Consider the following 27,090-nt stretch of genomic DNA (forward strand, 5'->3'; position numbering starts at 1 on the left):
AACTAGTAAGTTAGTAACAGTAAGTTAACAGATAGACCCAAACAAAATGTGATGGGGAGGGGCAAAACACATTACATTCAGATGTTCTTAGCGATGGCGGGAGGGGTGACTAGCCTAGGCTATAAGTAGACTACCTCTTCCTTTCTACTGTTGCTGCCATTCAATTACCCAGGCTTATGGAATCATGAAATGTAATATCTAGCTATTATTGGCACATTATTCCAGCGACAAAGAAGGCATTCATTATTCACAAAGCCCCTCAGGTGCCAACACAAGGCCCGTCGGACTGAGCCCGTCACCGGACCCATGACCGGGGGAAATGCCCTGCGGCCTGAGTGACTGTATAAATCTTGCTGCGGTAGGCTCCGTTTCATGGTAATCTGCAAAATTGGGCCTATCATGTTCCGATTTTCTTCATGTGATATCAACTCTGCATTTATTTAAAGCTACAGGAAATAACTCGGCACTTTGGCAGCCCCTCTGGTCGTGATAAAATCGGCACTGCGTTTTAAGAACCACACTTCCCACAATCCCTCACTCACTCGCTGTAATGATGGGGGGAAAAAAACAAAGACTGGATTGGAAGATTGTTGCTACTTTCTGGAAGGATGCAGGTAATACCGGTCTTCTTTCTTTTATGTGCATGTAGATTTAGTTTCGCGGGGCAAAGTTTTTTATTATTTATTTTATTATTATTAATGTACCACAATACACATTGTCTGTACAGTCAAATACAGATGTATTTCTGTAGATAAGACAATAGGAGATCAAACATAGATGAACAAGTAAAACAATAACAAAAATAAAATACAAATTAAAAGAAAAGAAAAGACACGAGTTAATTTAAATACCTTAAAAATATTGCATACATTCAATGTTCTAATTGCTTTTTTTGTTTAGTGAAGAAGAAATTGTAGATAAATATAACTAAATTTCTTTCATAAATACACAGAATTTTGGTTTTTGGTTGGTATATTTACTTTTGTGAATGTGAAACTTACTAAGCAGTACAATTAAATTAATTAGAAAAAAGCATCATCATCTTTGTCATTATAATCATAGCAACCAAGTATAACATTTTTATAGTAAAAAGAAAAATCCCCAAAAATGTTGTCAGCTATGGAAGTATTCACATCTTTCCAGAAAGTAGAAGTAAATTTACAAGACCAAAATAGATGGGAGCAAGTCTCTGGACATAACTCAGAAAGAGCAATTTACATCTATGTCATTCTTAAACCTTTGTAGAAAACGCTTCAGAGGATAGAATTTATGGATCAACTTAAATGAAGTTTTGTTAACCTTATTTGTTAGCAGGAATTTATGCGGTAAGGACCCAAACTTTTTTCCAATCAATATTACTGACATAACTATTCCAATAAAATGTGGCTGCAGGAATAGAGAGCAAATTATCTTGAAACAAAGCTCTTATTTTGAAGTTCCTACCTCTATTAGAAGAAAAACAAACTTTACCTACTGGACCTAGGGTCTGGGGGCAGCACAGACAGTGGCATGGGGTGGACAACACTTCTAAATAACATAAATATACCAGAGGGAATCGCGTCAAGAAAACTATTTTGGGATTGGGATATTGTATCGATCAAGAAATTCTGAGTACCTATATAGCAGCCCTTCTATATTAAACAACTGACTCACTAGAATAATACCATTGTTAAACCATTTTTCATAAAATAATGACTTCCTCATATAAAATATTAGCCTACAGTTGTTCCAAATATAACAGCTCTGAGGGGAGAATTGTGCTTGTAAATCAGGGCCCATGCCAAAAGCATCTGTTGATGAAAATTTGAGAGTTTGAGTGGGATTTGGGGGATACTATAATTACAAAGCAAAATTAATTCTAAACCACCTAAATGGGAAAAGATGTGATGAGAAATAAAATTCCAAATAGAAGTAGGATTTTCATGGTATTTTTTATCCAATTGATTTTGAATGTATTGTAGAACTAAAGGGGTGAAGTGTGACACGCGAAACGTGTCACTTCCGTTTCCACCACAAGATTTCCCGCCAGTGTACTAGCCAGTACACCGAAATTCTAAAATAATAAATTCACAGGGTCTCAGTCTCATGTCACGAAAATGATTTTGGGGGTATTGCTAAGGCCAATTCAAAAACTAATAGCAAGTAAAGGTGAATATTGAACCATAAACAAGTTATCTCATTGAGCTTTAAAGTCTATTTCAAATCATCAAATGATTGTATGGCCTATAGGCCCCCATTGTTAAACCCGTGAGTGTTTTAATAAGAGCTAGGAAGACACCGGCGGATAGCCTATCACATTAATTATCCACCTTGGCGGAAAATGGGCATATGGTGAGATAAACGGGGGTGAAAGTCCAAAACATTTTGTAGTCCAACAGGTCCGCTGTTTTGTGAGTTGGGCTCCCCCAGTTTCCAAATTGTGAATTGCCCCCAACCCCCCCAGGAACCACAGCAACCACTTCTTGTTAGAACAAATTTAAACAAACCGCCAATATTGACCTTATAATTTCATGACGTTAAAGTTAATCAAATTGTGCCAACGGGTGCAAGGTCACCTTGAAGGTATCCTGTTTTTTTATTTATTATATAGCCTAGCTAACTTCTACGGGCTTCCCGCCCCTCCACGGACTCCATCAGCATGCCCGTTCATTCCAATGTAACTGATCTCGAGTTGAAACAAGGGTGACAGATTATAACCGATCTCGAGTTGAAACAAGGGTGACAGATTACAGCCAGAAGTGAACAGAGCCGCTGTATGCGATGCGCGCCCTGTAGCGGTAGTTTCAGGTGGAGTCCCACTGACATAAGTTACAAAGCACTACTGATAACTCATCTCAGATCAGTTTTCCTCGCTTCCCGGTGTATTTCTAGAAATATAACGCTGTGTCGTATGGTTATCTTACTATTTTCCAGGTCTACTTTTAACGTATGCTTTCTGAGTATCAGTCCGCCGGTGAAGGTAGCTCAAGAAATACCAGGAGGGCTCAATCCAAAACGTGCGCTTTGATTGGGTGGTCGTCTGCTCGTTACCAGGGGCTGGGGAGGCTGGGACTGTGGAGGCTGGGACTGTGTACAAGTGGAGCAGGCAGTCAGACGGGGAGGCTGGGACTGTGTACAAGTGGACCAGGCAGGCAGACAGACGGGGAGGCTGGGACTGTGTACAAGCGGAGCAGCCAGGCAGGCAGGCAGACAGACGCGACACCGCCCGAGTTTGCCGGCTGATTTGTTGGAAGATAACGTTACATGGAAACTTAATTGACTGCGTCAGTTACATGCTGAGGATACACACCCACTCGATAGTCGTTCAATCAGTGTTTTTGCTGGCTAGCTAGTTTGGGGGGTATTTTTCGTGACTCAAACCACATAGCTGCAAGGCATTACGCGTGCTCATCGTCGGATGGTGACTGTGTGGCCGGGGAATAGACCGTGCACAGCTCAGCTCACTCGAGTGATGTCTGGGAACGTTTTTTTGTGTATCAGTCACACTGGGAACCTGGAAATGGTGTAGCCAGCCATGCCTTCCACGAAAACGAGCGGTTGTCTATATCGGCCGCACGTCATTCAACCTAGAACCAACCAGGCAAGTTAGAAAGCACGAACGTTATCTCGCAATGAGTATCTGCTGGGCTGGCTGTGTTAGCTCCTGTAGCTAACTGCTGTCGCTAGCTCACCGAGTCGCATCAACCGGGTAAGTGGTCGCTTCCCTTGTCAATATTCAAGTCAAAGTGTTCCTGGTAATGTTAGCTGTTCATTACCGCTCGCTAGATGAATAGTCATGGATGTTCAGGGGTCTCGCGACAGAATGCATGTGTTAACTAGCTAGCTAACACTTAAGTTACAATTGTAACACGATTTCGGTACCAGCAACGGGTCGTAGATGAACGCATCTCGTTGAATCGTGCTACTTAATCTTTTGCGTGGTTGTGCCGCACCGAGCCAGTGTGCTTGTCTTGGATGCACATGACATGATGGAATGCTGACGGGAATGTAGTCGGACGTTTCTGTGATTTTGAGGCGTAACGTCGGCTAGCTAGCTCTTAGCTCATGTGTCTACTTTGCAAATCAGTGTCACGTTTCGATTATTCCATTCACGAAAATATAGGTAACGCAACATTATTGTTTTGCCACTGTTCAGATTGGATGGAGACCGAGGAGTGACATCGTTTCTCGACACCCCCATGCTGGCGAACTGCGTCACCGAGCGGACGCTGCAGGTATTCAGACCTAAAAACTCCGTCTTCGTGTTGGGAACTCCAGCCATCAACAGGGCCATGGAAAACCCTATCTGGTAACGTCACTTGCTTCAACATTCAAATCGCCATGGATCCAGGGGGGAAGTCCAATTCGGAGGCTCCCGAAGGATTGAAATGTCCACCTGTTCCGAACTCGCAGTGTGAACTCAACAAAAATATTTATGAAACGATCGGAGAGGGTGAAAACGTCAATAATATGGACACCTCGCCAGTCGTCAGAGGAGGGAGCGATCCGAGTGCTTACCCTCCATCGAATTATCACCTGATCGTGCGTCAAAGGTTCATCAGGAGAAGTTTATGGTTCTCGGACTCAGATGAGCAGGCCTTCGAGGCCCCCGAATGTGACAACAGGAATAAGATCCTGAACATAAACCTGCGTACAATAGTAGACAGGACACGGGGGGCTCGGTCAGGTCAACAGGAGGGCTCCAGCACCGAGAGCCAGTGTGGTCAGAAAGACAGCGCGACAGAGAGCGCAAGTGCCGACGAGGAGAAGGAGAAAGTCGGAGATCAATTGAATGTGGTCTCCGGGGACAAAAACGCCATCAAAGCAGCCAGTGATGAGAACGAGGAGGAAGCCGAGATGAAGGCTGTGTCCACGTCTCCCGGGGGAAGGTTTCTGAAGTTCGATATCGAACTCGGGAGAGGGTCCTTCAAGACTGTGTACAAAGGCCTGGATACTGACACCTGGGTGGAGGTTGCCTGGTGTGAGCTTCAGGTATACCAACTGCATATTTTGTCTTCATGTCATTATTCTTATTTTTCACAGCCTACTAGTCTCCCATAAAATGTCAAATGTGTAGCCAAACGGTACAGTGGAAATGCACACACTCCAGTTTTCTTATAGGCCCACATAAACCAAATGAAATATATAGGCTACACCTTTTGACATTTATAGATAATAGTTAGATATTATTACAGGTATTAGTTCTAAGTGAGAGTCTCTTGGAGCTGTGTTTCCCTGAATGACTTAGATGAGTGGGTGATGCAGGGCTCTCCCAGAGGAAGTCATCTCAGTCTGTCAGGCATGTTTCACACACTGACAGGATAATGGCAATGTCTGCAGGGAGCTATCAATCAGCACCACTACTATTGGGATTCTACTAAGTAGCAAATGGGGTTTGTATACATTTTTAAATGCTTCACAGACGACTAATTGACAGGCTTTTAGTCACTGATGTAGAGAGACATGTTTGTCCTGCAAGATCGGTAAGTTTCAAACTAAGTGTACTTTCTCTAAGACAAGGATAGACGAACTAGTCTAAGCTTGTGTTATACAGACACTGGAAAATCACCATCTTAACCCAGGCTTAGATATCAACTAATTATTTCCGTCCTTCAAAGACTGTAACTCGGGATTAGGATTATCTCTTTCTCTCTCTCTCTCTCTCCCAGGAGAGTTAAGGCAACTCCAGTAAGCATGACTGGGCTCCTCACTGACAGTACTATACTCTGAACTCTTGGCTGTACTCTCCCATTGGTTCCAGTCAGATTAAATCTAGAGATGTAACGGTATGAACATGTCATATCATGATTATAGTGACCAAAATTATCACGTTATCAGCATTATCGTGGTATTGTTAAAATTTTGCTGAAAATGTTAAAAAAACTATTGATACATACGCTCTAATCATTTCACCAAGTCTTATATTGAAAACCACAAATCAAATGAGCAGTACTATGCATTTTTTGTTTGCATAAACGTTAAAATAATGCATCTTGGAGACTGTTACCAACTTCGGTTGATGCTGGACAGTATTTACAGTGAGTTTCACAAAGCGCGTAATCAAACACGTTTTTTTAATGATAATTTTGTCATGGTTTATCATTATACTGGTTATCGTTCCAACACGCATACTTGTAAGATGTAGCTTGTTTGAAATGTGACTGTTGGAATGTAGGAATGTGGCCCAGCGGTACTGTAGCAGCATAGCGGGAGCCTCTTAGCCCGGGTCCCAGGGGTAGGCCTGTGGGTCTGGAGAGGTTTGGGTAGGTTGCTCCCCTCCCTCTGTACTACCAGATGCCCACAAACAGACAATGTGCGCTGTTACATATTGGGCAGCAGTGCAGCGGCCCTGTGGCCTTTATCAACGCCTTGGGTGCTGAAATCCTGTTAGGGCAGTATACTTTTTACAAGAGAATGTAAGTGATACCTGGTTAAAGGGAAATGGTGTCTTCTGTGTGTGTGTGTGCGTCATGGTCAGATGTCTGGCATGATTGAGGCTAAGGGATTTCATACAGGTGACCTAGCTGAGAGACAAAGAAAACGAGTCCTTTCACATGCATGATGTCTGCAGGCAGAGAGGTACAGTATCCATCACTTCCAGTATTCAGTATTCACTAACAGTATATGATCCTAGATTGGTCACAGAGAATGAGACCAGAATCTGGAAACCATTCTATAGTTCCCCAAAGACAGCTGAGCTAACACTCCCTCTAGTGGACAGCTGATGGCTCAATAGTAATCAATTCTGCAGTGTGACTCATTATTGCATCCTTTTGCCTTAATTCCACTGTCGGTCTGTATAATTTTGTTGCTTACAAATTGCAAGGTTGGCAGTGTTTCTGTCCTGGCCAGTGTTTTTCATCGAAGGACGTGTAGTTAAAACAGAAACATTTGATTTGAGTTTAAGCCATCCCCTTAGATGTGGTCTCACATGAGGGCGTCTGCAGTTTGCATTGATCAGAAATGTATATTTTTTCACCCTTATTGTCTGTGACTCCTTTAACAACTGGTTAATTAATGAACATTAGCCCTAACCGAATCAGCTACAGTTATACAGAATTGTGATTTAAGTAGAGATCTGCTTAGTGGGAGTATGGCAGTGGACATTGGGAGCATGTTTAATGTAAGTGTGTGTGTAGTTCTGCCGTCAGCGTGTTGAGGGAGAGTGCGTACGGTGGCCTGTAAGGAGCCTGATTTACAATGCAATCTGGGAAATGAACACTGTCCCCTCGCGACCCCAGACACCTCATTCAAACTCTAAAGTGTCAGCTGTTGACGTGTACCAGAGCAGTGCACGCTGACGTTAGGCCTCCATTTTCCACATTTTGCCCTTAGTGGTGCACACGGGTGGTGGTGCCAGGCTTGTGTCCAGTGCCCAGTCGACAGTGGTGGCATCACGGTGTAGCGTTGTTGGAGAGGGAGAGAGAAAGGTGATTTTCCACTGGGCACGCCTCTTGCCGGTCACATGACTTCTCTGCCTAGAAGTTTTAAACTGGCCCCCATGCACTCTCTTTCTTCCCCTCTCTCTCTCTCTCTCTCTCTCTCTCTCTCTCTCTCTCTCTCTCTCTCTCTCTCTCTCTCTGTGTCTGCCCTCCCTATCTCTTTTTCTCCACTCCTGGCTCCGGCAGGGAGGGATGTTAATCACAGTCGTCCGTCCTGTCAACAACAACCACTTCTCCCGGTCTTGTGAACCAGCCCAGCTCTCTCTCTCTCTCTCTCTCTCTTTCTCTCTGTCTCTCCCTCTCTCTCTCTCTGTCTGTCTGTCTGTCTGTCTGTCTGTCTCTCTCTGTCTCTCACTCTCTCTCTCTCTGTCTGTCTCTCTCTGTCTCTCTGTCTCTCGCTCTCTCTCTCTCTCTCTCTCTATCTATCGATCTCTCTCTCTCTCTCCAGAGTTCACATCACGAGCATGTGAATAAGGATGCTGGTGTTTGGCAGTGTGCTCGCTGCTCTGCGGATACGATCGGTGGTCATGATTCTGAGTTGGGATTCACCATGGCAGTGGAATGAGGCTGTTTCTTTGAGCTTGAAAAACACAACCTGCTGTACTGGATATCGGGGTCAAACATTTGAATGAGTTGTGTAATGTCTGTTGGTTAACTTAATTTCCGTGTAGCCCATGTCGCAAAAACATTCTCCTTGTAAGCACTGGGAGTGGGAGTTGTCGAAGTGGGTCATTGGTCACAGCTCACTGGGCAGTAAGGAGTCATCATCAGTAGCCCAGACCCCCTGATCTGCCTCACCTCCTCTCTGTCAAGGCCAACGTGGGCCAGAGAGAAGCCTGATGGACTTACTGGTGCTGCTAGCTAGTTTGTATGAGCAGGACCTGAACAACTATTCTAATTGATTGCTGGCCTGGTTCATTGAAAAGACTACTTAAAATGGTGTCGGGTGATATTGTGATGGTACAGATTGGACACGGTTCCACCCAGCCCACCCAGTCCTTATCGTAGTCTCTGACGACTTTGGTTTTTTTTCTTTCATTGTTGACTGTCAGCTAGTTGGAAACGGTCTAAGCATTTCCATATCGGAGCACCTGAACACTAAAGAATGTGCCTATCTCCCTCCCCCTTCCTACCGCCCTGCCAGCCCCCAGCTGGGCTGTGTTGTGTGGAAATGCACTGGGAACAATGCAGTTCAGAAATGTGAGACTAAAGCCTGTCTAGCCTGTCAAAACGTCACCGGCTCACGGAAAAGTTCCAGCACGCTCACCGACTGATATAATGACCGCTAGCGCTGACCTAGTTCTACAAGGCGTCAGTAGGCAGATTCTAACAGATTCACGTGTGTTGTGTGTGTGTGTGTGTATAAATACAAAGTTAACAGAATTTAAGGGGTACTATATGGAGGCTAGGTCCTATGGTTGCCTGTTCAGGAGTCTGTGTAGGCCTACATGTATCTGTCATGTCGTGAAAGCAGGATCTATTCCTTTGTCCTCTGCCGTGGCTAATATCTTTAATGAGGATGACATCATCGAGGCAAGATGGAGTGAGGCCAGCAGATGGATGGAGGGAAGGGTTTGAGAGATGCCTTCCAGGCAGACGGGGGCCGCGGCCTCTCTTAAAGGCACGCGGGCGGCCTCCGTAAATCGGTCCTCTGCGGTGCGCCACGCTCTTGCACGCGTGTGCTGCCTGCATGATGGAGACGACTGGGATCACATGATCAGACATCCCTGCAGCTGTCCTCCCTCTCCCGGCCCCCTCCGGGACCGCCATGCGGCGAGCAGCCTCCCGAGACACGCCCTTCTCGCCAGCCCGTCGCCACGGAGACCTGTAGAGCCAGGAGAGGGGTCCTGCTGCACATAGCTCATAGCTAATAGACTTAGAAGAGCAGAGAAGAGTCTGGTTTCAGAGTTGCCACACACGTTGTGGGCTCTTAAAGGGGAATCTCACCTTTATGTTAAGGTTAATATCTTACGTTCCTCCCATTACTGTACATCATGCCAGACCGTTTGTAAAAGCCTACACTGTAATTAGACTAGCAGTGTTGCATTGCCTTCTTCATAATCCTCTATAAGGCATTTTGATTACCAACTGCTTCTTTACAATCCCTACACACTGCGGTCCCCATTTCTCCATGTCTTCTCTGTCTTTTGGCCAAGATCAAGTGTTGCGTCTGTTATCACCAGTTTAATAGCTTATGCGTCCCCTACCCGGGGACCATATTAAATAGATTTTTGAAACGAGATAAATAGTGTCAGTATTTCCAGGAACTGTGCACTCACTCTGTTTTTTAAATCTCTGTGTATCATTTACTAACTCCTTAACTCTGTATGTGGTGCATCGTATATCCCAATTGTCCGCTGGTGGGTCATTTCAGAATTCAAACTTGATTCCTTTTAACAATATAATAATTTGATTCAAGCAAAATTAAGTAGCTCTTTGAGAAGCAAACTAAGCCTAACGGTTTGCACTGATGGATAAAGTGTGGACTGACTGGGATGCTTGTTTCAAGGGGATTTAAGGTGCAGTTTGGAAATGAACGGGACCCTAGGGGTGTTGAAAAGCTAACGCAAAACCTAATGCCAGTGAAGTTTTTTTTTTTTAAACAATCAGGCATGATGTATAATAGTGAGGGGATGTAAGAAATAAACGGCAAAAACCGTGGAATGCCCCTTTAATCCTCAAGCCGTTATGGCCTGAACCCTTATGGGTCTGTAGTGTATGTGGCTAGTCTCTGTCACTCAGCACTTACACAGTAGTATATGGGGTCAAGGGATGGATGGGTGTCGAGGCCTTAGGGAAATCTCTAATCCTTCATTGATATTTTATGGCCGGCCCGTATGCAGGGGCTTATATGTGTTGGCTGATTTCTAGTGCCGGAGATTTCCAGTAAGGTCAGATTGGTCAATGCGGGGCTTTGCTCGGTGCCGTGGGCAGTGTGAAGGACCCCTCCGAAGGCCCCTCAGGTGCTTGCCAAAATATTTGATTGAATATATTTAAATAACCGGTGTGAGTCGGCAGGGACGCTTGTGCTGAGTCAAGGCCGTCACTCTGGCTCTGTGCCGCTTCACTGCAGCGCCTGATAAAACCAAGGGGTGGCTCAGCTCAGGGAGTCTCTCTCTCCTCTCTCTCTCTCTCTCTCTCTCTCTCTCTCTTTCTTTCTCTCTCTCTTCCTATCTTTCTCTTTCGTTCTCTCTCTCTTTCGTTCTCTCTCTTTCTTTCTCTCTCTCTTCCTATCTTTCTCTCTCTTTCGTTCTCTCTCGCTCTCTCTCTTCCTATCTTTCTCTCTCTCTCTTTCGTTCTCTCTCTCTCTCTCTCTCTTCCTATCTTTCTCATTCGGTGGCAGGCTGTGTGCCAGACCTGACAAGGACAGACCTCAGTGTGCCGGGGCCCGGGAGCAGGGTCCTGGCCCTGAGCTCTCTGGCGGTCCCCTGCCGGTCTGTGCTCGACCCCACCGGTCTGTACAGGTTATACGCCTCTTGACCTGCCGCACTGTAGGTCCAGAGCAGAGGGCTGCGTCCGCTCTCAGACATCAGCGCTGGGTTGAACAGGCACCACCCCTGGTATCATGCAACCACAGCTGTTCCCTCCCTGCTCTTGTGTTTACGCTCGTCTCTGCTCACGGACTGTGGAGAATTACTGTGTTTGGTTAAGGATGTCGCCACCAGCTGTCGTGCCTCATGTTTAGATGTAAACGGACGTCCTGTCTGTTCATTTCTCTGCTGAGACACTGGAGGCTTGGGCAGGGTGGCACGCCGGTACAGCGCTATTACTCCTGGAGTTGTGACTCCGCTGTGGACTCCTGGACCTTTTTATTAAAGAAACCTGAGCTGGGCCGGTGAGAAACGCAGGTGTGCGCCTCCCCTGACTAATCAAGCCTGGTCAGTCTTCTGTAATGCCGTCTAAATCCTCCAGTATCACATTGAGAGGGGCAGAGGACCGACACCAGTCTTCTGTTGAGAGCTCTCAACGAGGAGATCTTAAAGGCCTCCTAATTCTGTCCTCCTGGACAGATTGCAGGGACAGTGAAAGGAAAGGGTCCAAGCGTCCTGCTTATCCGTCTGGTCCAGCGGTCAGTCAGGCTGACGGGGGTTGCGGTGCGTTTGATCCGCCTCACAGAGGCCCGCTGAGGGGAGCCGGATAGCAGCGGTGGGAAAGCGTTCTGTATGACTGGACCCGGCTAATTTGGGTTTCCGAGTCCCGCCCCCCCCTCGTCTCGTCTAATCCCGCTCTCGGAGAAGGGGAGCTAAAGCCTCTGACCCCCAGACCAACCGACTTCTTCTCTTCTCAAACGCCCCCTCTCTGCCCTCATCCCTCTCTGTCCTCATCCCTTCTGTCTATCTCAATCACTCGCTGTGCTGCCAGTCTCCCTCTTCCTCTCGGACACACAGGGATCCAATCAGGCTGAGTAAAGACTTGGCGAAGTCGACCCTGCGGACGGTCGTCAGGCCCGTTACGTAAGCAGCATTATCCGCCCGCCAGCGGAAGGGAAAAGCTTATAATTGCAAATTTTCCATCGGTTTGTCTCCGCGCGTCAATGGCAGCGCTTGTTCGTCCGTCTCGGCGGCCCTCTGCGACAGGAAAGAGGCTTAACAGAGGCCCGCCTACGTTCCTAATCCAGACAACACGCCACGTCGCGCACGCACAATCTCTCTCGCTTATACAACGCACACTCTTTCTCGCATGCGAGGCACGCCGCGCGCACACCTGGCCCTTCCCCCGCTGCAGTCTCACCGTCTCACCCCCCCCGTCGTCAATAATTCACCGTGCCACTCTGGATGCCAGCGTGCCAATTATAGAGCAGCCCAGAGTCGGACCAGCGGCGTCTCCGCTCCGAGTCCGTGGAGCGGATGATTAACCAGCACCCTGGCACAGCCGGCCGGTCTCCGCCTCCTCCACCGGAGGACTGACTGGACAGGAGTCAGCGGCGGGTAGTCTGGGCTGCTTATGACCGCTCTGCTCCAGGATCAGCTTGTCTATATTTAAAGGTGCTATATCTGTAATGAATAAGCAATTAAAACCTTTAACTCTGCAGGGTTTGTAAAGCGTTACCAAGGTGTGGTTCTCTCACACAAGAGATGCCACTCTGGTGCTTTTTCAGCAGGTTTTAGGACAGTCTTTATGCTTTACGGCACGTGTCAGAAATTGCCCCGAGACGGCGGCAGAGTTGCTTCCCTTGCTTGAAGAACCTCTGTACCCCATTCTAGCTTTACGCTGTGTGGCCAGGAAAACTCAACATGCAATATCAACGTGTGGTAGACGCTAGCAAGAGATGCATTCACTTCATGAAACCCTGTAGACTGAATGTTGTTCATTTGCTAATATATAGATACAAGTAGAAAATACATTTTTACATGCTGCATCTTTTAAGGAGCTGTTGGTGCTCCTTCATTTAGCACTGATACAGGAGCTCGCTATTTTTTTGGGGGACTACTATTATTTGATGGGAAAGACATGGAACCAGACCAGGTCCCGCCCCTTGCTCTCGGACCAGACTGTGGAGTGTAGAAGCCTGCTGGTGCTGGAGGGCCACTTCAGTGTTGTACCGTGTGAACAATGGAGACATACAAGCTCTGTCATAAATGCATGGATTGTGTTAGGAAGCATTACTAGAAGCCTAGACTTCCAGTGTTTCCAAATATTGTGACATTAGGTTACCTGTGTGTGTGTGTGTGTGTGTGTGTGTGTGCGTGCGTGTGATCCCCCTCAATCCCCCTTTCTTTTAAAACAAAATTGAACACTGAAAATGAAAATTGAGCTATTGATGCATCTAATCTGCGGTGTTTAACGGGGGTAATTGGGGGTTCGGAAGAGAGGAACAGCGATTGCCCCCAACCCTGAGATGATGAGGGCAGATGAAGGTCAAGTCGGCCATTGATTTGTTTTGGGTGGTATAATTCAGCTGTGATATTGATCACCGTCGTGGCTGTGTCCCAAACATGGCCGCCTGCCTCCCTATCCCTTTGCATTACTATCGCACTGGTCTGAGAGGAGAGAAGTGGTACATCTCTGTGTTCTCTTGGGGAAAAAAAAAGGTAAACCTGGTCTGAGCTGTGAATCTAGAGGCTTAGGACTGTATTAAGATAGAGGCTTAAGTGTTCATTTGAATCGTAGTTGCGCAGATGGCCGTCCTGTGGACCAGATTTTTCCACATCCTTAATTTCCGGTATGAGACGAGGCTGATCCATCTTGGTAAATGTCGAAGCTGCTTGTTGTCTTTTATTGCTTCCGCAGAGGCGTTTGCGTGTGGGCTGCGTTGGGTGAGTTGAGCACGATTAGGGGTGAGGGGAGAGCTTTGATACCCAGCCCGCGTTCCTTCAGCCCTGTAGGCATGTTCATGAAGGTCTCCGACGACGGTCTCGACGCCAGACCCGTGAGAGTTCTTTCGCTGATGCACTACGTAAGCTACGCTAACTACGTTACTGCATGCTGCAGATCTCTCTTTGGGTCTGGGACACTTCAGATCTCTCTTTGGGTCTGGGACACTTCAGATCTCTCTTTGGGTCTGGGACACTTCAGATCTCTCTATGGGTCTGGGACACTTCAGATCTCTCTTTGGGTCTGGGACACTTCAGATCTCTCTTTGGGTCTGGGACACTTCAGATCTCTCTTTGGGTCTGGGACACTTCAGATCTCTCTTTGGGTCTGGGACACTTCAGATCTCTCTGTGGGTCTGGGACACTTCAGATCTCTCTGTGGGTCTGGGACACTTCAGATCTCTCTGTGGGTCTGGGACACTTCAGATCTCTCTTTGGGTCTGGGACACTTCAGATCTCTCTTTGGGTCTGGGACACTTCAGATCTCTCTTTGGGTCTGGGACACTTCAGATCTCTCTTTGGGTCTGGGACACTTCAGATCTCTCTTTGGGTCTGGGACACTTCAAATCTCTCTTTGGGTCTGGGACACTTCAAATCTCTCTTTGGGTCTGGGACACTTCATGCAAAAAGCTGCTGCTCAAATCCTGGCAATTCATTGGTTTCACAGGAATCCCTGCGACACCAATCAGTAACGACTTTTGGGATCCGGCTTTCCCACCCATAGATATGCCCCGCCCATCTAACCTGGGCTAGAGTCTCATTTGCTGCGACGACCTGTCACTCTTTCAATTTTGAACCGTCGATACGCCCTCAGAAAACAAGCTCGGGCAGCGAAGTGGCACAGACTCTATTATGTACTATGCGGAGCGCAGCAATTCAACGGGATATTTGAGTCTGGAGTCTTGACCTTTGCCTAGGGCCTCTCATACTCGATACCCCCATAGTATACACTCTTGTTAGCCTGTTGGCTCCATCACACGGGACTCTGCTGTACTGGTCTCACTGCTCCACAGTCCACATATCTCCAGGACTGCCTGTATCTCGTGTGTGTGTGCGTGCGTGTGTGCGTGCGTGTAGCTCTGGCATCTCTACTCCTGGTCCATGGCTCCCAGCTGCACTAGCTAATGCAGTTAAGCACACAGCTGTAGTCGGGGCCCGATGGGTTGCAGCACAGCTTCATGGATTGCTTCCTGTTGATGTCACTATCCATTTTGCTGCCGGCCTGGTGGGGTGGCTCTGTGTGTATTTAACCCATTCTGTCTCTCTCTCTCTCTCGCACACCGTCAATCCAGCTGTGCTGCTTTTTCAGCCAAGTTTATCTTGCAGTCATTTGTTACGATGTGTTATTTTAACACGACAGACTTGCCGGTTAAATCGCGGACACTCCCATAGTTCACACTGCCAGAGGTGAGGGCTGAATACAACCCACCCAAGTACGAAGGCATGTTAATGAGATGGGTGTGATGTATTGCTTGTCTCAAGATATTCACGCATGTCCTAGGGACCCAGGCTGTTTGTTCTAGCGTGTGTGTGTGTGCGTTTGTTCTTGCGTGTGTGTGTTTGTTCTTGCATGTGTGTGTCTTTCTGTATTGCCATGCTGGGCACAACCTTTTAGCCGACATGTGACGCCTGAATTATGCAGAAGCTCCTGTGTCTGCCGAAAGGGAGAGCAGAGGAGAGGGGGAGGGGATGTGACGGAGAGGAGCAGGGGTGATGGGGGGGGGGGGCGCTTGGGGAACACGCGGGTGGGGGGAGGAACGGAGGGGTTTTAGGAGATAATGAGAAGGGCACGACAGCAGGAGCCTAGAAGGAGCCGGATTAACGGAAAAGGATGGTGAGGGGCAAGTAGGAGAGTGGAGGGGGGGGGGAGGTGGGGCTATAGCCTCGAGGGGGGTTTCCTCTGACGCAGTGCATTTGGGGACAGCCCAGCCCCTCCAAGCCCACATTCACCTACCACACCTCAGCCAGACTCGGTAGAACGGGCTTTCTGCAGAACTTTAATTATTTATAGGATTTCAGAGGAGTGCAGCAAAAACACCCACCTCCACACAGACACACACACACAGCTCGAAACGCAACACACACACACACACGCACGCGCCACTCCTCTCTCCCCTTTCTCTTCCTGGCTGTTATCAGATCATCTCCACCTCGCTCCGCATCACGTTACGTCATCGTGTATCTATTATTGTTGTCCCTCGGGACCAGGACTTAATTTCTGTCTCACAAACATCCATTTAGTTTGACTGCCCTCTTTTATTCCTCTTCTGTCTCCCAATGCCTTGCAGGCTGATTTAATGATTCAACTTGATTCGATCGCTCACACCATCTCGGTTCAGCGTTCATCTGATTTCCCTCTTCAGTCTGATTCACCTCTTGAGTTCCTTATCTTCCATCTGATTCCCTCTTAAAGGGGCGGGCTGTACGTACAGGATGCATGCGTCTAAGCGCGTTTGCGCGTGCGAAGGCGCTGTGTGTGTGTTATGTAAGCGCTAGCGGCGGTTCCGAACGGGAAAATCACAGGAAACCATTGGAACTCCCTGCAGGAAGTATTGTAATGGCGTGTGTGTGTGTGTGCGTGTGTGTGTGTGCGTGTGTGTGTGTGTGTTAGAGATGCGCGGATGGAGTTTGAGCGCACCCGAATCTGCGTGCACTCATCAATCATCCATCCGCCACCCCCCCGGTGTAATTATCTTCTAAAATGTAGAGACCCGCCCCCAACCCGCCAAACATGAAGCTATTGTATTTACATATATGTCCAGCCGTTCGTGCTCATTCGCTTTTCATATAAGCGCATTTTCTTGACTTAAACCATTTAAAGATTATAGGCTCGCTTTCGCAGGATCTCGGTTGATGAAGTGGTCGAGGGTATTTGAGTGAGCTGCTGGCAGGTCTCGCGCTTTCTCGCAGCTGTTATAATATATATAATTATAGTAGTTATTAAATACGAATATAACTGACAAATCCACACGCAATCCACCCGAAATTAATTACAATGTAGATTTTTATTGGCCCACCCACCCGCGGATGTGGATATCCGCAATATTCACATCTCTTTGTGTGCGTGTGTGTGTGTGTGTGTGTGTGTGTCGTGAGGGATGGAGAGGGCGTGCTAAGGGGGTGGTGCACTAGGGAGCGATTGAAACGAGGGGAGCAGAAAGAGGAGAGATTGCAGATGAGGGCGAGCGAGCGGGTGGAAGATCAATGAGCTGCGACCTTTGCTCACCCCTGTAGCGTTGATGTGGGCGCGTCCGCGCACGTGAGTGTGCGCCTCTCGAGCCAGACTCCCCAGGGATGACCGTGACCGTCCCCTCCTCCAGCCCAGTGTGTGTGTCACACAGCCTTGAGCCTAGACACTCTTCGTTTGTTCACAGCCACAGGTTTTGCTGGAACACAGCTGGAAAAAATGGAGGCTTATATCCTCCCCTTGTCCATCCCTGCTTGAGGAAGCCAGTCCAGATGGCTGTGATCAGCTGGGACTTTAACTATGATCCAATTAGTGAGCCGTATGGCTCAGGGACAGATGTACTACCAGATGTGGACATACAGTAAAGGGATCAGGGTTCAAGGTGTTTTATTTGCCATGTAAGAGACAGGTGACATGTATAATTAAAGGTTTGGGAGTGCTAGGGAAAAGAGGTGAGAACACACACTCCTATCTGGTTGGTTGATATAAGTATCTCTTAACACTGTTCTGTTTCTAAGGCTCTGATGTCTGTCTCCTCTCTCCCCTGACCCCCCAACACACACACACACACACTCCAAACCCCCTCCAGGACCGCAAGCTGACCAAAGTGGAGCGTCAGAGGTTTAAGGAGGAGGCGGAGATGCTCAAGGGCCTCCAGCACCCCAACATCGTCCGCTTCTACGACTTCTGGGAGTCGCCCGTCAAAGGAAAGAAGTGCATCGTCCTGGTGACGGAACTCATGACGTCAGGCACACTGAAGACGTGAGTGCTCCCCAGAGATGGCGCTCCTCCGTCCAGATCAGCACATCACAGACGCACTTCCGTGTTCGGAAAGGGGCCACAGCAAAATGATGGCTGGAGAGAGATTCACACAAGAGAATAACTTTATTATGCTGTTTACTTACAGACAGGGACAGCGTGTGTCTATCAGGGAGAGAGGGCCAGAGAGTCTGAGCGCATCAACGCGCTGTGCGCAGTTCTACAATGAAATACGAGCAACATTTTACTGTGACTGTACACTAGGACCTACATGTGACGAATAAAGAAACTCATTTGATCTGATTTTACCCATTTTAAATGGTAAAAAAAAAAAAAGCGTGACAGAGACTAAACAAATGTGCGGTCAACTAGGTGCATATCTCCTCGATCACTCACACAAGAGACACATTTGACCTACAATAAGGACCAAAAGTTGGGAAATTCTAATACTGGACCGTTTTCAACCAGATTTCGGTATACCATGCAACACTAATGTTAGTCATTTTTGAATATATCGGTATCGTTCCAATGTGTAAAACGGGGCCGATGTGAACAGCTGAACAGCTGTCTAGTTGCTGTTGTGTGTGTTGTTTTTGAGAGGAAATAATGTGGTGCATCTACTCATCTATTTATCGGCTTAACCAAATGTTTTGGAAACAGAGACAGCGTTTCCATGTGTTTTTCAGTATGTATAACATTTTATTATCATATAAACTTGTTTCTATACAGAACATACCGACATCTGTTAATATCGGTTATCGATATTATTATATCGATCGCCATTACACAATGTTAATATCTTATCGGTATCGGCCAAAACGTTCATATCGCTGCATCCCTACTACAGTGCTGTTTCTGACCCGTGCCTCCATGCAGCTACCTGAGGAGGTTCAAGGTGATGAAACCCAAGGTGCTGCGCAGCTGGTGCAGGCAGATCCTGAAGGGCCTCCACTTCCTGCACACCAGGACCCCGCCCATCATCCACCGCGACCTCAAGTGCGACAACATCTTCATCACCGGACCCACCGGCTCGGTGAAGATCGGAGACCTGGGATTGGCCACCCTCAAGAGGGCTTCCTTTGCCAAAAGTGTCATCGGTAAGACGGTTGGCCAAACGGGCACACTGTCATCATGTGGAGAGTATACACGTATCAAATCTCTTAACTTTTGTCGTACCCCTCCCCCCCCCCGCCCCCAGGCACCCCAGAGTTCATGGCTCCAGAGATGTACGAGGAGCACTATGACGAGTCTGTGGATGTGTACGCCTTCGGGATGTGCATGCTGGAGATGGCCACGTCAGAATACCCTTATTCAGAGTGCCAGAACGCCGCTCAGATCTACCGCAAAGTCACCAGCGTGAGTCCAGCTGCCACGCCTCTGCAACACCTATGATACACACACACACACACACACACACTGATAACTGTGTAACTTCCTCTGAGATCTAAATGCTCACCAGACATACAGGTGCATCTCAGAAAATTCCAAAAAAGTCCATTTTTCTGTAATTTAATTCAAACAATGAAGCTTTCATGTATTCTAGATCCATTTCACAAGTTAAATATTTCAAGCCTTTTTTGTTTTAATCTTTACAGTATGTTAATTTATACACAATACTTGGTCGGGGCTCCTTTTGCACAAATGACTGCATCAACGTGGAGCGTGGCATGGAGGCAATCAGCCTTGAAATATTTCTCTACAGGTGTAATGAATCTATAATATATGAAAGTTTCACTTTTTGAATGAAATTAAATATTCCAATTTTTTCTGAGATGCACCTGTAGTCACCAATAAACTCGGGGACAAATCCCATTTACTGAATAATAGCAGAAGCTATAGTAGCATGGAGCTAAATCTCAAAAGTATTCAGCAGTAGACAGCATTAACAATTGAGACATGAGGCCCTCATGAGTGCTGTCGTGTGTGAGAGGTGTGAAGCTTAGTGAGTCAGTATTGTAGGGCGTCGCCAGGTCCGATGTATATTTATTTATTTATGTATTTATTGATGCCTTGACGCAGTGTTTTAACAAGAGACCATCGTGTCACAGTCAGTGGGACATTTGAACGAAGGCTTATGGATTTTTCACTCTTCAGACTTGGCAGGGCTGGGGCGGTGGGGTGTTCCCCTCACCCGCTAGTAGAGAAGAGAACCCCTCTTCCTCTCCCTGGTAATGCCAGCCAAACCTGTACTGTACAGCGTTATGCTATCTATTTACAGTGCTATACAGTATCCAATGCCCCGGAGAAAGACTGCACCAGGCTATTTATAGCAGCTGTATCAAAGAGAACCATAGGGGCTCTATACTGTTCCCTGAGTCTCAGTCTGGGTTTCTCAGAAAGTGGCATGTTTGAAGATTTAATGCTCTGACAAGTGATAATGAGACACCACATGCTTTGCTTAAGACTCTCTTGGGAACTTGTGAAAACAGCCCCTAGTTCCAGGTTTGGAAATGGAAGGACCCTATTGCGTTTGATCAGTCCCGTTCCCCTCCTCCGAGGCCTCTGTTGTTCGTTCCCTCAGACTTTCTCTTGGCGCGTCCGTCCGCCTCAAACGTTGCGTTTTGATTTCCCTTCCTGCAGGGGGTGAAGCCTGCCAGCTACAACAAGGTTGTGGATCCCGAAGTCAAGGAGATTATCGGGGAATGCATCTGCCAGAAGAAAGAGGAGCGGTGAGTAGCCGTACCAAGGTGACCCCTCCCTTCCCTTCCCCCCCCCCGCACCTCGCTGCGCCCGCCGCCGCCATGACAGACCTGCCCTCGGCATCGGCGCAATCTCTGTCCCGATCAGTAGGGCGGCTCTCTCCCATGCCTCCACTCTTACATAATACGTTTGATACCGAGGGTAAAAACGGGCCGGGGAAAAAAAGGCGTATTGAGCGGGTTTTAATCCTAGAAGATGATTGGGCATTCTGTCTGCCCTTGAGTATAAGCCCCTGAAGGCTGTGGTGTTCTTAGATAGGGCTTTATGCTGTTCTTATGGCTCTGTCTCTTGTCCCTGGATGGAACATTGCTTCTTAGCACATGCCGTGCTTAGCTCATGCCATATGACATAACTACGGAGTTAGACAGAGGTCGTCCAGTTGGTTTGTCCCATATTTGCGAAGCCTGTTATAACTACTATTGTGTTTTGAAATCTCAGGCCTAACCCAATCCGGCTTATTGTGCATCTGCAATACGTTTCTGAGATCTATTCTCTGGACATTGCTACTGCAGCGAGACAAGTGATGATTTGTAGAGCAGGTTTGAGGTGCGGCAGCGTGTGCTACCCATATAGAGTACTGTCTGTGCTGGCCCCCCCATGTCCAGATACTCCATCAAGGACCTGCTGAACCACGCCTTCTTTGCGGAGGACACCGGCGTGCGCGTGGAGCTGGCGGAGGAGGACGACGGCAACAAGGCGTCCATCGCCCTGAAGCTGTGGGTGGAGGACCCCAAGAAGCTGAAGGGGAAGTACAAGGAGAGCGGCGCCATCGAGTTCTCCTTCGACCTGGAGAGGGAGGTGCCCGAGGGAGTGGCCCAGGAGATGGTGAGAATATAGACCGGCTGGGATGGAGGGGAGAATATAGACCGGCTGGGATGGAGGGGAGAATATAGACCGGCTGGGATGGATGGGAGAATATAGACCGGCTGGGATGGAGGGGAGAATATAGACCGGCTGGGATGGAGGGGAGAATATAGACCGGCTGGGATGGAGGGGAGAATATAGACCGGCTTGGATGGAGGGGAGAATATAGACTGGCTGGGATGGATGGGAGAATATAGACAGGCTTGGATGGATGGGAGAATATAGACTGGCTGGGATGGATGGGAGAATATAGACCGGCTGGGATGGATGGGAGAATATAGACAGGCTTGGATGGATGGGAGAATATAGACTGGCTGGGATGGATGGGAGAATATAGACCGGCTTGGATGGATGGGAGAATATAGACCGGCTTGGATGGATGAGAGAATATAGACTGGCTGGGATGGATGGATGGGAGAATATAGACCGGCTTGGATGGATGGGAGAATATAGACTGGCTGGGATGGATGGGAGAATATAGACCGGCTTGGATGGATGGGAGAATATAGACAGGCTTGGATGGATGGGAGAATATAGACTGGCTGGGATGGAGGGGAGAATATAGACCGGCTGGGATGGAGGGGAGAATATAGACTGGCTGGGATGGATGAGAGAATATAGACCGTCTGGGATGGATGGGAGAATATAGACCGTCTGGGATGGATGGGAGAATATAGACCGGCTTGGATGGATGGGAGAATATAGACCGGCTTGGATGGATGGGAGAATATAGACCGGCTGGGATGGATGGCCCCATCTTTTATTTTATTTATTTATTTATTTATTTATTTATTCTCATAAATAAATCCTTTATGTATTAATTCTCATAAATCATTCCTTAATTAATATAAATAATTCCTTTGTATTAATTCTCATAAATAATTCCTTAATTAATTTATTCTCATAAATGATCATGTAGACAGTGTAGGCTGTGTGCTCAAAGCAATCACTATAATTCAACTACTGTTGTGAATGACTTGTGAACGGCCTTCATATTTACACTGCTATGTGAATCCCAATTTTGGTAGAGCAACAATCACTAGTCGTAGAGAAGCCCCTCTCACCGCGGGGAAAATGACAGTGCCAACATGCAGCCTAGCCTTCCGCAACAAGAAATCTCTAATTGTGCACTGTTGTGCATGACGTATTTACTCAGGCAATGTGTAAGCTAGTATATTATAAGGATAATATAATTCACTGTTACACAGAAATAGGCTGTGTTTGTTGGTGGTGTTTCATTGCCTCATTGTTTGACTGATGTGTCATCGGCTGTCCAGTTTTCAGGACATCCAGCATTGTGGGAAATAAGTGCCCTCACCTCTACATGTCATCCCTCGGATCCATCGCGTCCTATACCCAGAAATGAAATCAATCAATCACGTGCATGGTTCATATATTGTCAATGACAGTCGCACCTCTTCCATATAATCATGTCCGTGGGTTCTCTGAATTGGAAGCACTTCACTGGCCATCTATAGGCATTTATGGGCATTAAGAGGGTGGAACAAAATGCACGCTCACATGCGCCAAATTTAGAGTTGATTGAGATTCAAAATGGGGAACCGGCGTGGGACACTTTGTTATAAATCAGAAAACCGTGGCGCGTACCTTTTGCAACTTGCAGATGTCCGCAACCCTTAGTAGGCGAATCCTGAGCAAGGTTTTATAAACGAGGCCCCTAATCAGATCTGTGTGTGGAGACCGGGCACAGCGTGCGCCAGAAGGGCCCTTATCCCACCATCGGGGAGTGCACACTCGTGCAGATCGGCCGATAGGCAAGTCTGCACTTCCAGGAATCCCCTCAATGTGTTTTCTCTCTCTTGTTTGCTTGCTGTTCTCCAAAGGCCTCCATCGGATAATGCGGCCTCAGTTCCCTGTGATAAGAGACTAGTCATGAGGGGTTTGGGGGCGGGAGGGGAGGCATACCTCTCTCTTGGATCAGACTCTACATGGGGCTTTCACCTGACTCCAATGTTCTGTTCTCCTCGGCCAATATTGTTCTGGCACTGCCTGAAACACTGGCTGTCATTAGAGACTGACTATAGGTCTACGCAGGAAGCAGGTGTTGAGTATGGAGTCCAATAGAACGAAAGTATGAGCTCAGCTGGTTGGTTTGGGCAGCGGCGTTCCAGTACTGCACAGGTCTCGGGTCGCCCTAGGCCGTTTGTGTTCTTGAGGTCTGACTCTTGAGACATACCTTTTGTTTATATCTGACGCCTACTGCAGATGTGATTCTTACTACAGATATGTTGAATATCTTCCTGGCAAGCCTGCCTCATCCCTATTTACCCCCTCCATCCAGGACGGGAGCTTCGGTCCGCCATTATCAGATGCGAGGCGAGCCGGTACGCCCTGCGTCTGTGGCGAGCCACTGCTTCGCACAGGCCGGTGGGAGAAAACGTCTTCTAATAGCCGGACGCAGTAATAACCTGCTTCTTTGATACTCTCCACTGGTCTGTTGAGGGAAGTTGAGGGAATGTGAAACATTTATCCGATAGACGTTTTGATCCAATGTACTTTGGTTCTGCACCTGTGTTATCAGATTGCGTAGAGACAACTAATAAGAACCCCCCCCCCCCCCCCCCCCAAAAAAAAAAACAGTTGAGCAGATTCCAGATTCCTTTTCTTCGCATATCAAAGGAGCAGTTTTTTGCCACTCCTGGCTGCGTTTCAAAGACATTTTCCCAACCGGTCTGTGCGCAAGTAATAGCTTGCTACAGACGGAGGGTGTACCAGCTAATGTTACACATCAGGTGTTTTTCCACCCCTTGGTGACCTGCGTTTTATTTTGTTTTGTGTTTCCTCATTTTGTCAGTTTGCTGTGTGTGAATTCACTTCCACGAGGAACGGTTCAGAGTGCAGTGTGCCTCGGTGGTGCTTTGATTCTGGGCCGTCGATGCCCCCTGGCGTACCGCGGGCCGACCCGCTTCCCTCCCCTCCGCCCCCCCCCCCACATCTGTCATTTGTCTGAACCGGGCTGAACCAAGGGAAATTCAAGGCCTGGCTGTAACGATCGTCCCCGGGAAAAGAGCTTCTGGGTTTTAACAGTTCGCCTTCCCCATATCAAATCACCCCTCGTCGCTCTTTGACGACTCTTTTAGCAGTAGGCAGGCAGCCACCGCGGGAGCTGCCGTTTATCTTCATACGTGAGCTTTCTTGTCTCCGGTAATGCGCTCTCCCACTTAGCGAGCGGAAACGATGCCTTCTGCCTAGTTTGCCGGCGCGTCTCATTAAGGCCACGCTTTATGTATGCATGCACGATCCGCCCTGTGTAGGTTGCGTGCGGGTACATTTTGTGCGCTGCGCAGCCATTTGAGTCTGCTCTGGTTTCCGTGGCCGACGTCAAAAGGTGTTTAACAAACTAGGCTGTTTTGAAATGCTCAGTTTCTCGTTTTTGGTGTTTGGTAAGTCGGTGCCAGGAGATGTCTGTTCCGTGTCCTGGCTGTCTGTCACTGGTAGCGTTGCTACAGCCGGTCTGTGAACATCCTGAACACAGCTGCTGATTGAGGAGGGGCTGTGTTCATCCTCCTCACTCCTCCTGTTTCCTCCTAAAATAGATTTCCCATTCCTTCTCCTTCCTGCTCTCTCTCTCTCTCTCTCTCTCTCTCTCTCTCTCTCTCACACACACACACACCCTCTCTTTCTCTTTCTCACACCATCTTCCCCTCATGCAGTCGGTTCTATAAATACCCCTCCCTCTCCTGTCAGGTGGATTCGGGCTTCTTCCACGAGAGCGACGCCAAGATCGTGGGGAAGTCCATCAGGGACCGCGTGGCGTTGATCAAGTGGCGGAGAGAGAGGACCGTGTCAGCCGCACCCCCGGCGGACCAGGGTGAGGGGGGCCTCAGGGCCCAGGCCACCCCAGCCCGGGGCGCCTCCGCCGGGGCCACACAGGGAGGACAGCCCCCCCCTCTGGAGCCAGAGGAGCCGGAGGCAGACCAGCACGCCCGGCTCTGTAACCTGCCGGCCAGCGCCACCTCTGTTACATGTAAACCCCCCCCCCCCACCACACACACACACACACACACACACACCCTTTCTGACACGCATGCATGGTTGATCTTTGACAGCGATGAGCCTTTGTTGGCGCGTGTAATGAGTAACCCCTACCCTCCTCCCCCGCTCCCCTGCAGCGGACGGCACCTTGGACAGCGGCCTGGGCTCCGTGTACTCCGACTCCCACGGCAGCCAGTACGGCGTCCCCTACCACTCCCTGCTGGAGCCTGTCGCCATGGCAACGCAGCAGGTCGGCTCTGCCGGTGGCGCGCGCGCACACACACACGCACACACACAGGGTCGTTAACATCACACCCACCGATGCGCATTAATACGTACATGAAGGCAATTTGCATTGCACACGCAGTTCACAAACACACACTCTCGTGCACACACGGGATCATTACGTGCACAGTGCATGCATTAATCCTGATTAACATAAACATACATAGGATAACATGCATTTCTCACACACAAAGCTACTTTGCATCGACAGAATGGCGGCTATCTACACAGGCAGACTTTTTTCTCCAGGAATTCACTCTTTTTTTGTGTGTGTTTTTTGTCAATTAATCAATTTCCATTCCGCTCCATTCATACTGTTGTTTGTGTGTGCGTGTGCTTTTGAGTAACATGTTGTTTTGCCTGTGGGTGACTGTGCCGGATCAGCGCCAGGCCCAGCCCAGCGACCAGTGTCCCGGGTCATGTGAGCCGGGCTTGGGCTGGCGAGGAGCCCCGGGCCCGGAGTTCAGCCTGGGGGGCGGGGCCCGCCAAGGCGGCGCCTCCGTCGCAGACGCGCTGGGGGGTGACCAGTCATCCCACCGGCACCGCCTCCCCCAGCCGCACGCCTCCGGGCCCGGCACCAACCAGAGGCCAGTCAGCCCCTCCCCCACAGCAGCGGAGGACCAATCAGAGACCAGCCCCACCGAGAGCTCCCCGCCCCCCTCCTCTCCTACAGAATCTCGTCGCCACAGCGTCTCGTTCGAGGCCACCGGCGGTGGCGTGGCGCCGGCTTTTCCCAGGGGGCGGAGACACTCGGACCTCAGCAACCTGCTCCTTAACCTTAGCTCCACCCACTATTACCACCACCAGCCGGCCACACCCAAACACCTGTGCCAGGCCTGCCTGTCCGTGCTCCTGCTGAGGTCACGCGACTGCGGGCACCACCGCCCCCCTGTCGCCGTGGCGCCCCAACCCTGCGGGTGCGTCCTCAGGCACCACCAGCCCCCCGGCGGGGCCCTCAAGGGGGGGAGCGACTGCTCGGACTTCTCCCTGTTCCAGAAGTCCCTCCTCAACATCATCAGCCGCAAAACCGGGCCGCCCGTCGCCGCCTCCTCCTCCAACCAGGGCCCGGCACCGCCGCACAGGCCCGCCCGCGGCGACAGAGACGGCGGTCTGAGGTTGACCCAGAGGAGCAGCAGTCTGGATAGGGAGGCGCCCCCCGCCGCGGCCCCCCCGTCCGCGCCACACCAGGACCGCAGGGCCAGTTACTGCGCCGGGGGGTACGAATCCACTGGGGCGACGGGAGTGGTAGGTCACACCCGGGAACGCGGCCTGCGCCGGTCCCCGCTAGCCCCTCAGTAGCTCGCTTCCTCCTGGGGTTAGCCTATCGAGACCTGACCTTCGGCTATAGGCGCCGCAGTGCCGACTTCCTCCCGGCCTGTAGGGGGCGCAACGCTGCGCTGCTGTGCTCTTCTCTCTTCACCTCGCTCCCTGCATAGGCCTCTTCGGGGGCTGCTTGTCTTAGCGCTGCCATGGGAGGGGTCCCCCTGCTTCCCTACTCAGCTTTCACCACCACTGTAGAAACCTCTGGTCCCTCGACCCGCCCGCCTGGTTCTTCTGACGCCTG

At 49.1% G+C, this 27,090-nt stretch overlaps 1 protein-coding gene across 2 annotated transcripts in view; it reads left to right on the top strand.

The window, feature by feature from the left end:
- The first annotated feature begins 3,135 nt into the window (after positions 1-3,135).
- Positions 3,136-27,090, top strand: part of LOC311315022 (serine/threonine-protein kinase WNK2) — a 49,439-nt gene continuing 25,484 nt past the window's right edge. For both annotated transcript variants that reach the window (XM_084445601.1, XM_084445602.1), the window contains exons 1-10: positions 3,136-3,688; positions 4,136-4,971; positions 17,512-17,684; positions 18,558-18,778; positions 18,880-19,037; positions 20,262-20,350; positions 20,987-21,206; positions 24,954-25,233; positions 25,379-25,491; positions 25,911-26,771. In XM_084445601.1, coding sequence (XP_084301727.1) covers positions 4,321-4,971; positions 17,512-17,684; positions 18,558-18,778; positions 18,880-19,037; positions 20,262-20,350; positions 20,987-21,206; positions 24,954-25,233; positions 25,379-25,491; positions 25,911-26,771 — 2,766 coding nt within the window. In that variant the 5' untranslated portion in view covers positions 3,136-3,688; positions 4,136-4,320. The remainder of the gene's footprint in view (positions 3,689-4,135; positions 4,972-17,511; positions 17,685-18,557; positions 18,779-18,879; positions 19,038-20,261; positions 20,351-20,986; positions 21,207-24,953; positions 25,234-25,378; positions 25,492-25,910; positions 26,772-27,090) is intronic.

Source organism: Borostomias antarcticus (assembly GCF_949987555.1).
Source record: "Borostomias antarcticus genome assembly, chromosome: 11".
NCBI classification, from domain to species: domain Eukaryota; kingdom Metazoa; phylum Chordata; class Actinopteri; order Stomiiformes; family Stomiidae; genus Borostomias; species Borostomias antarcticus.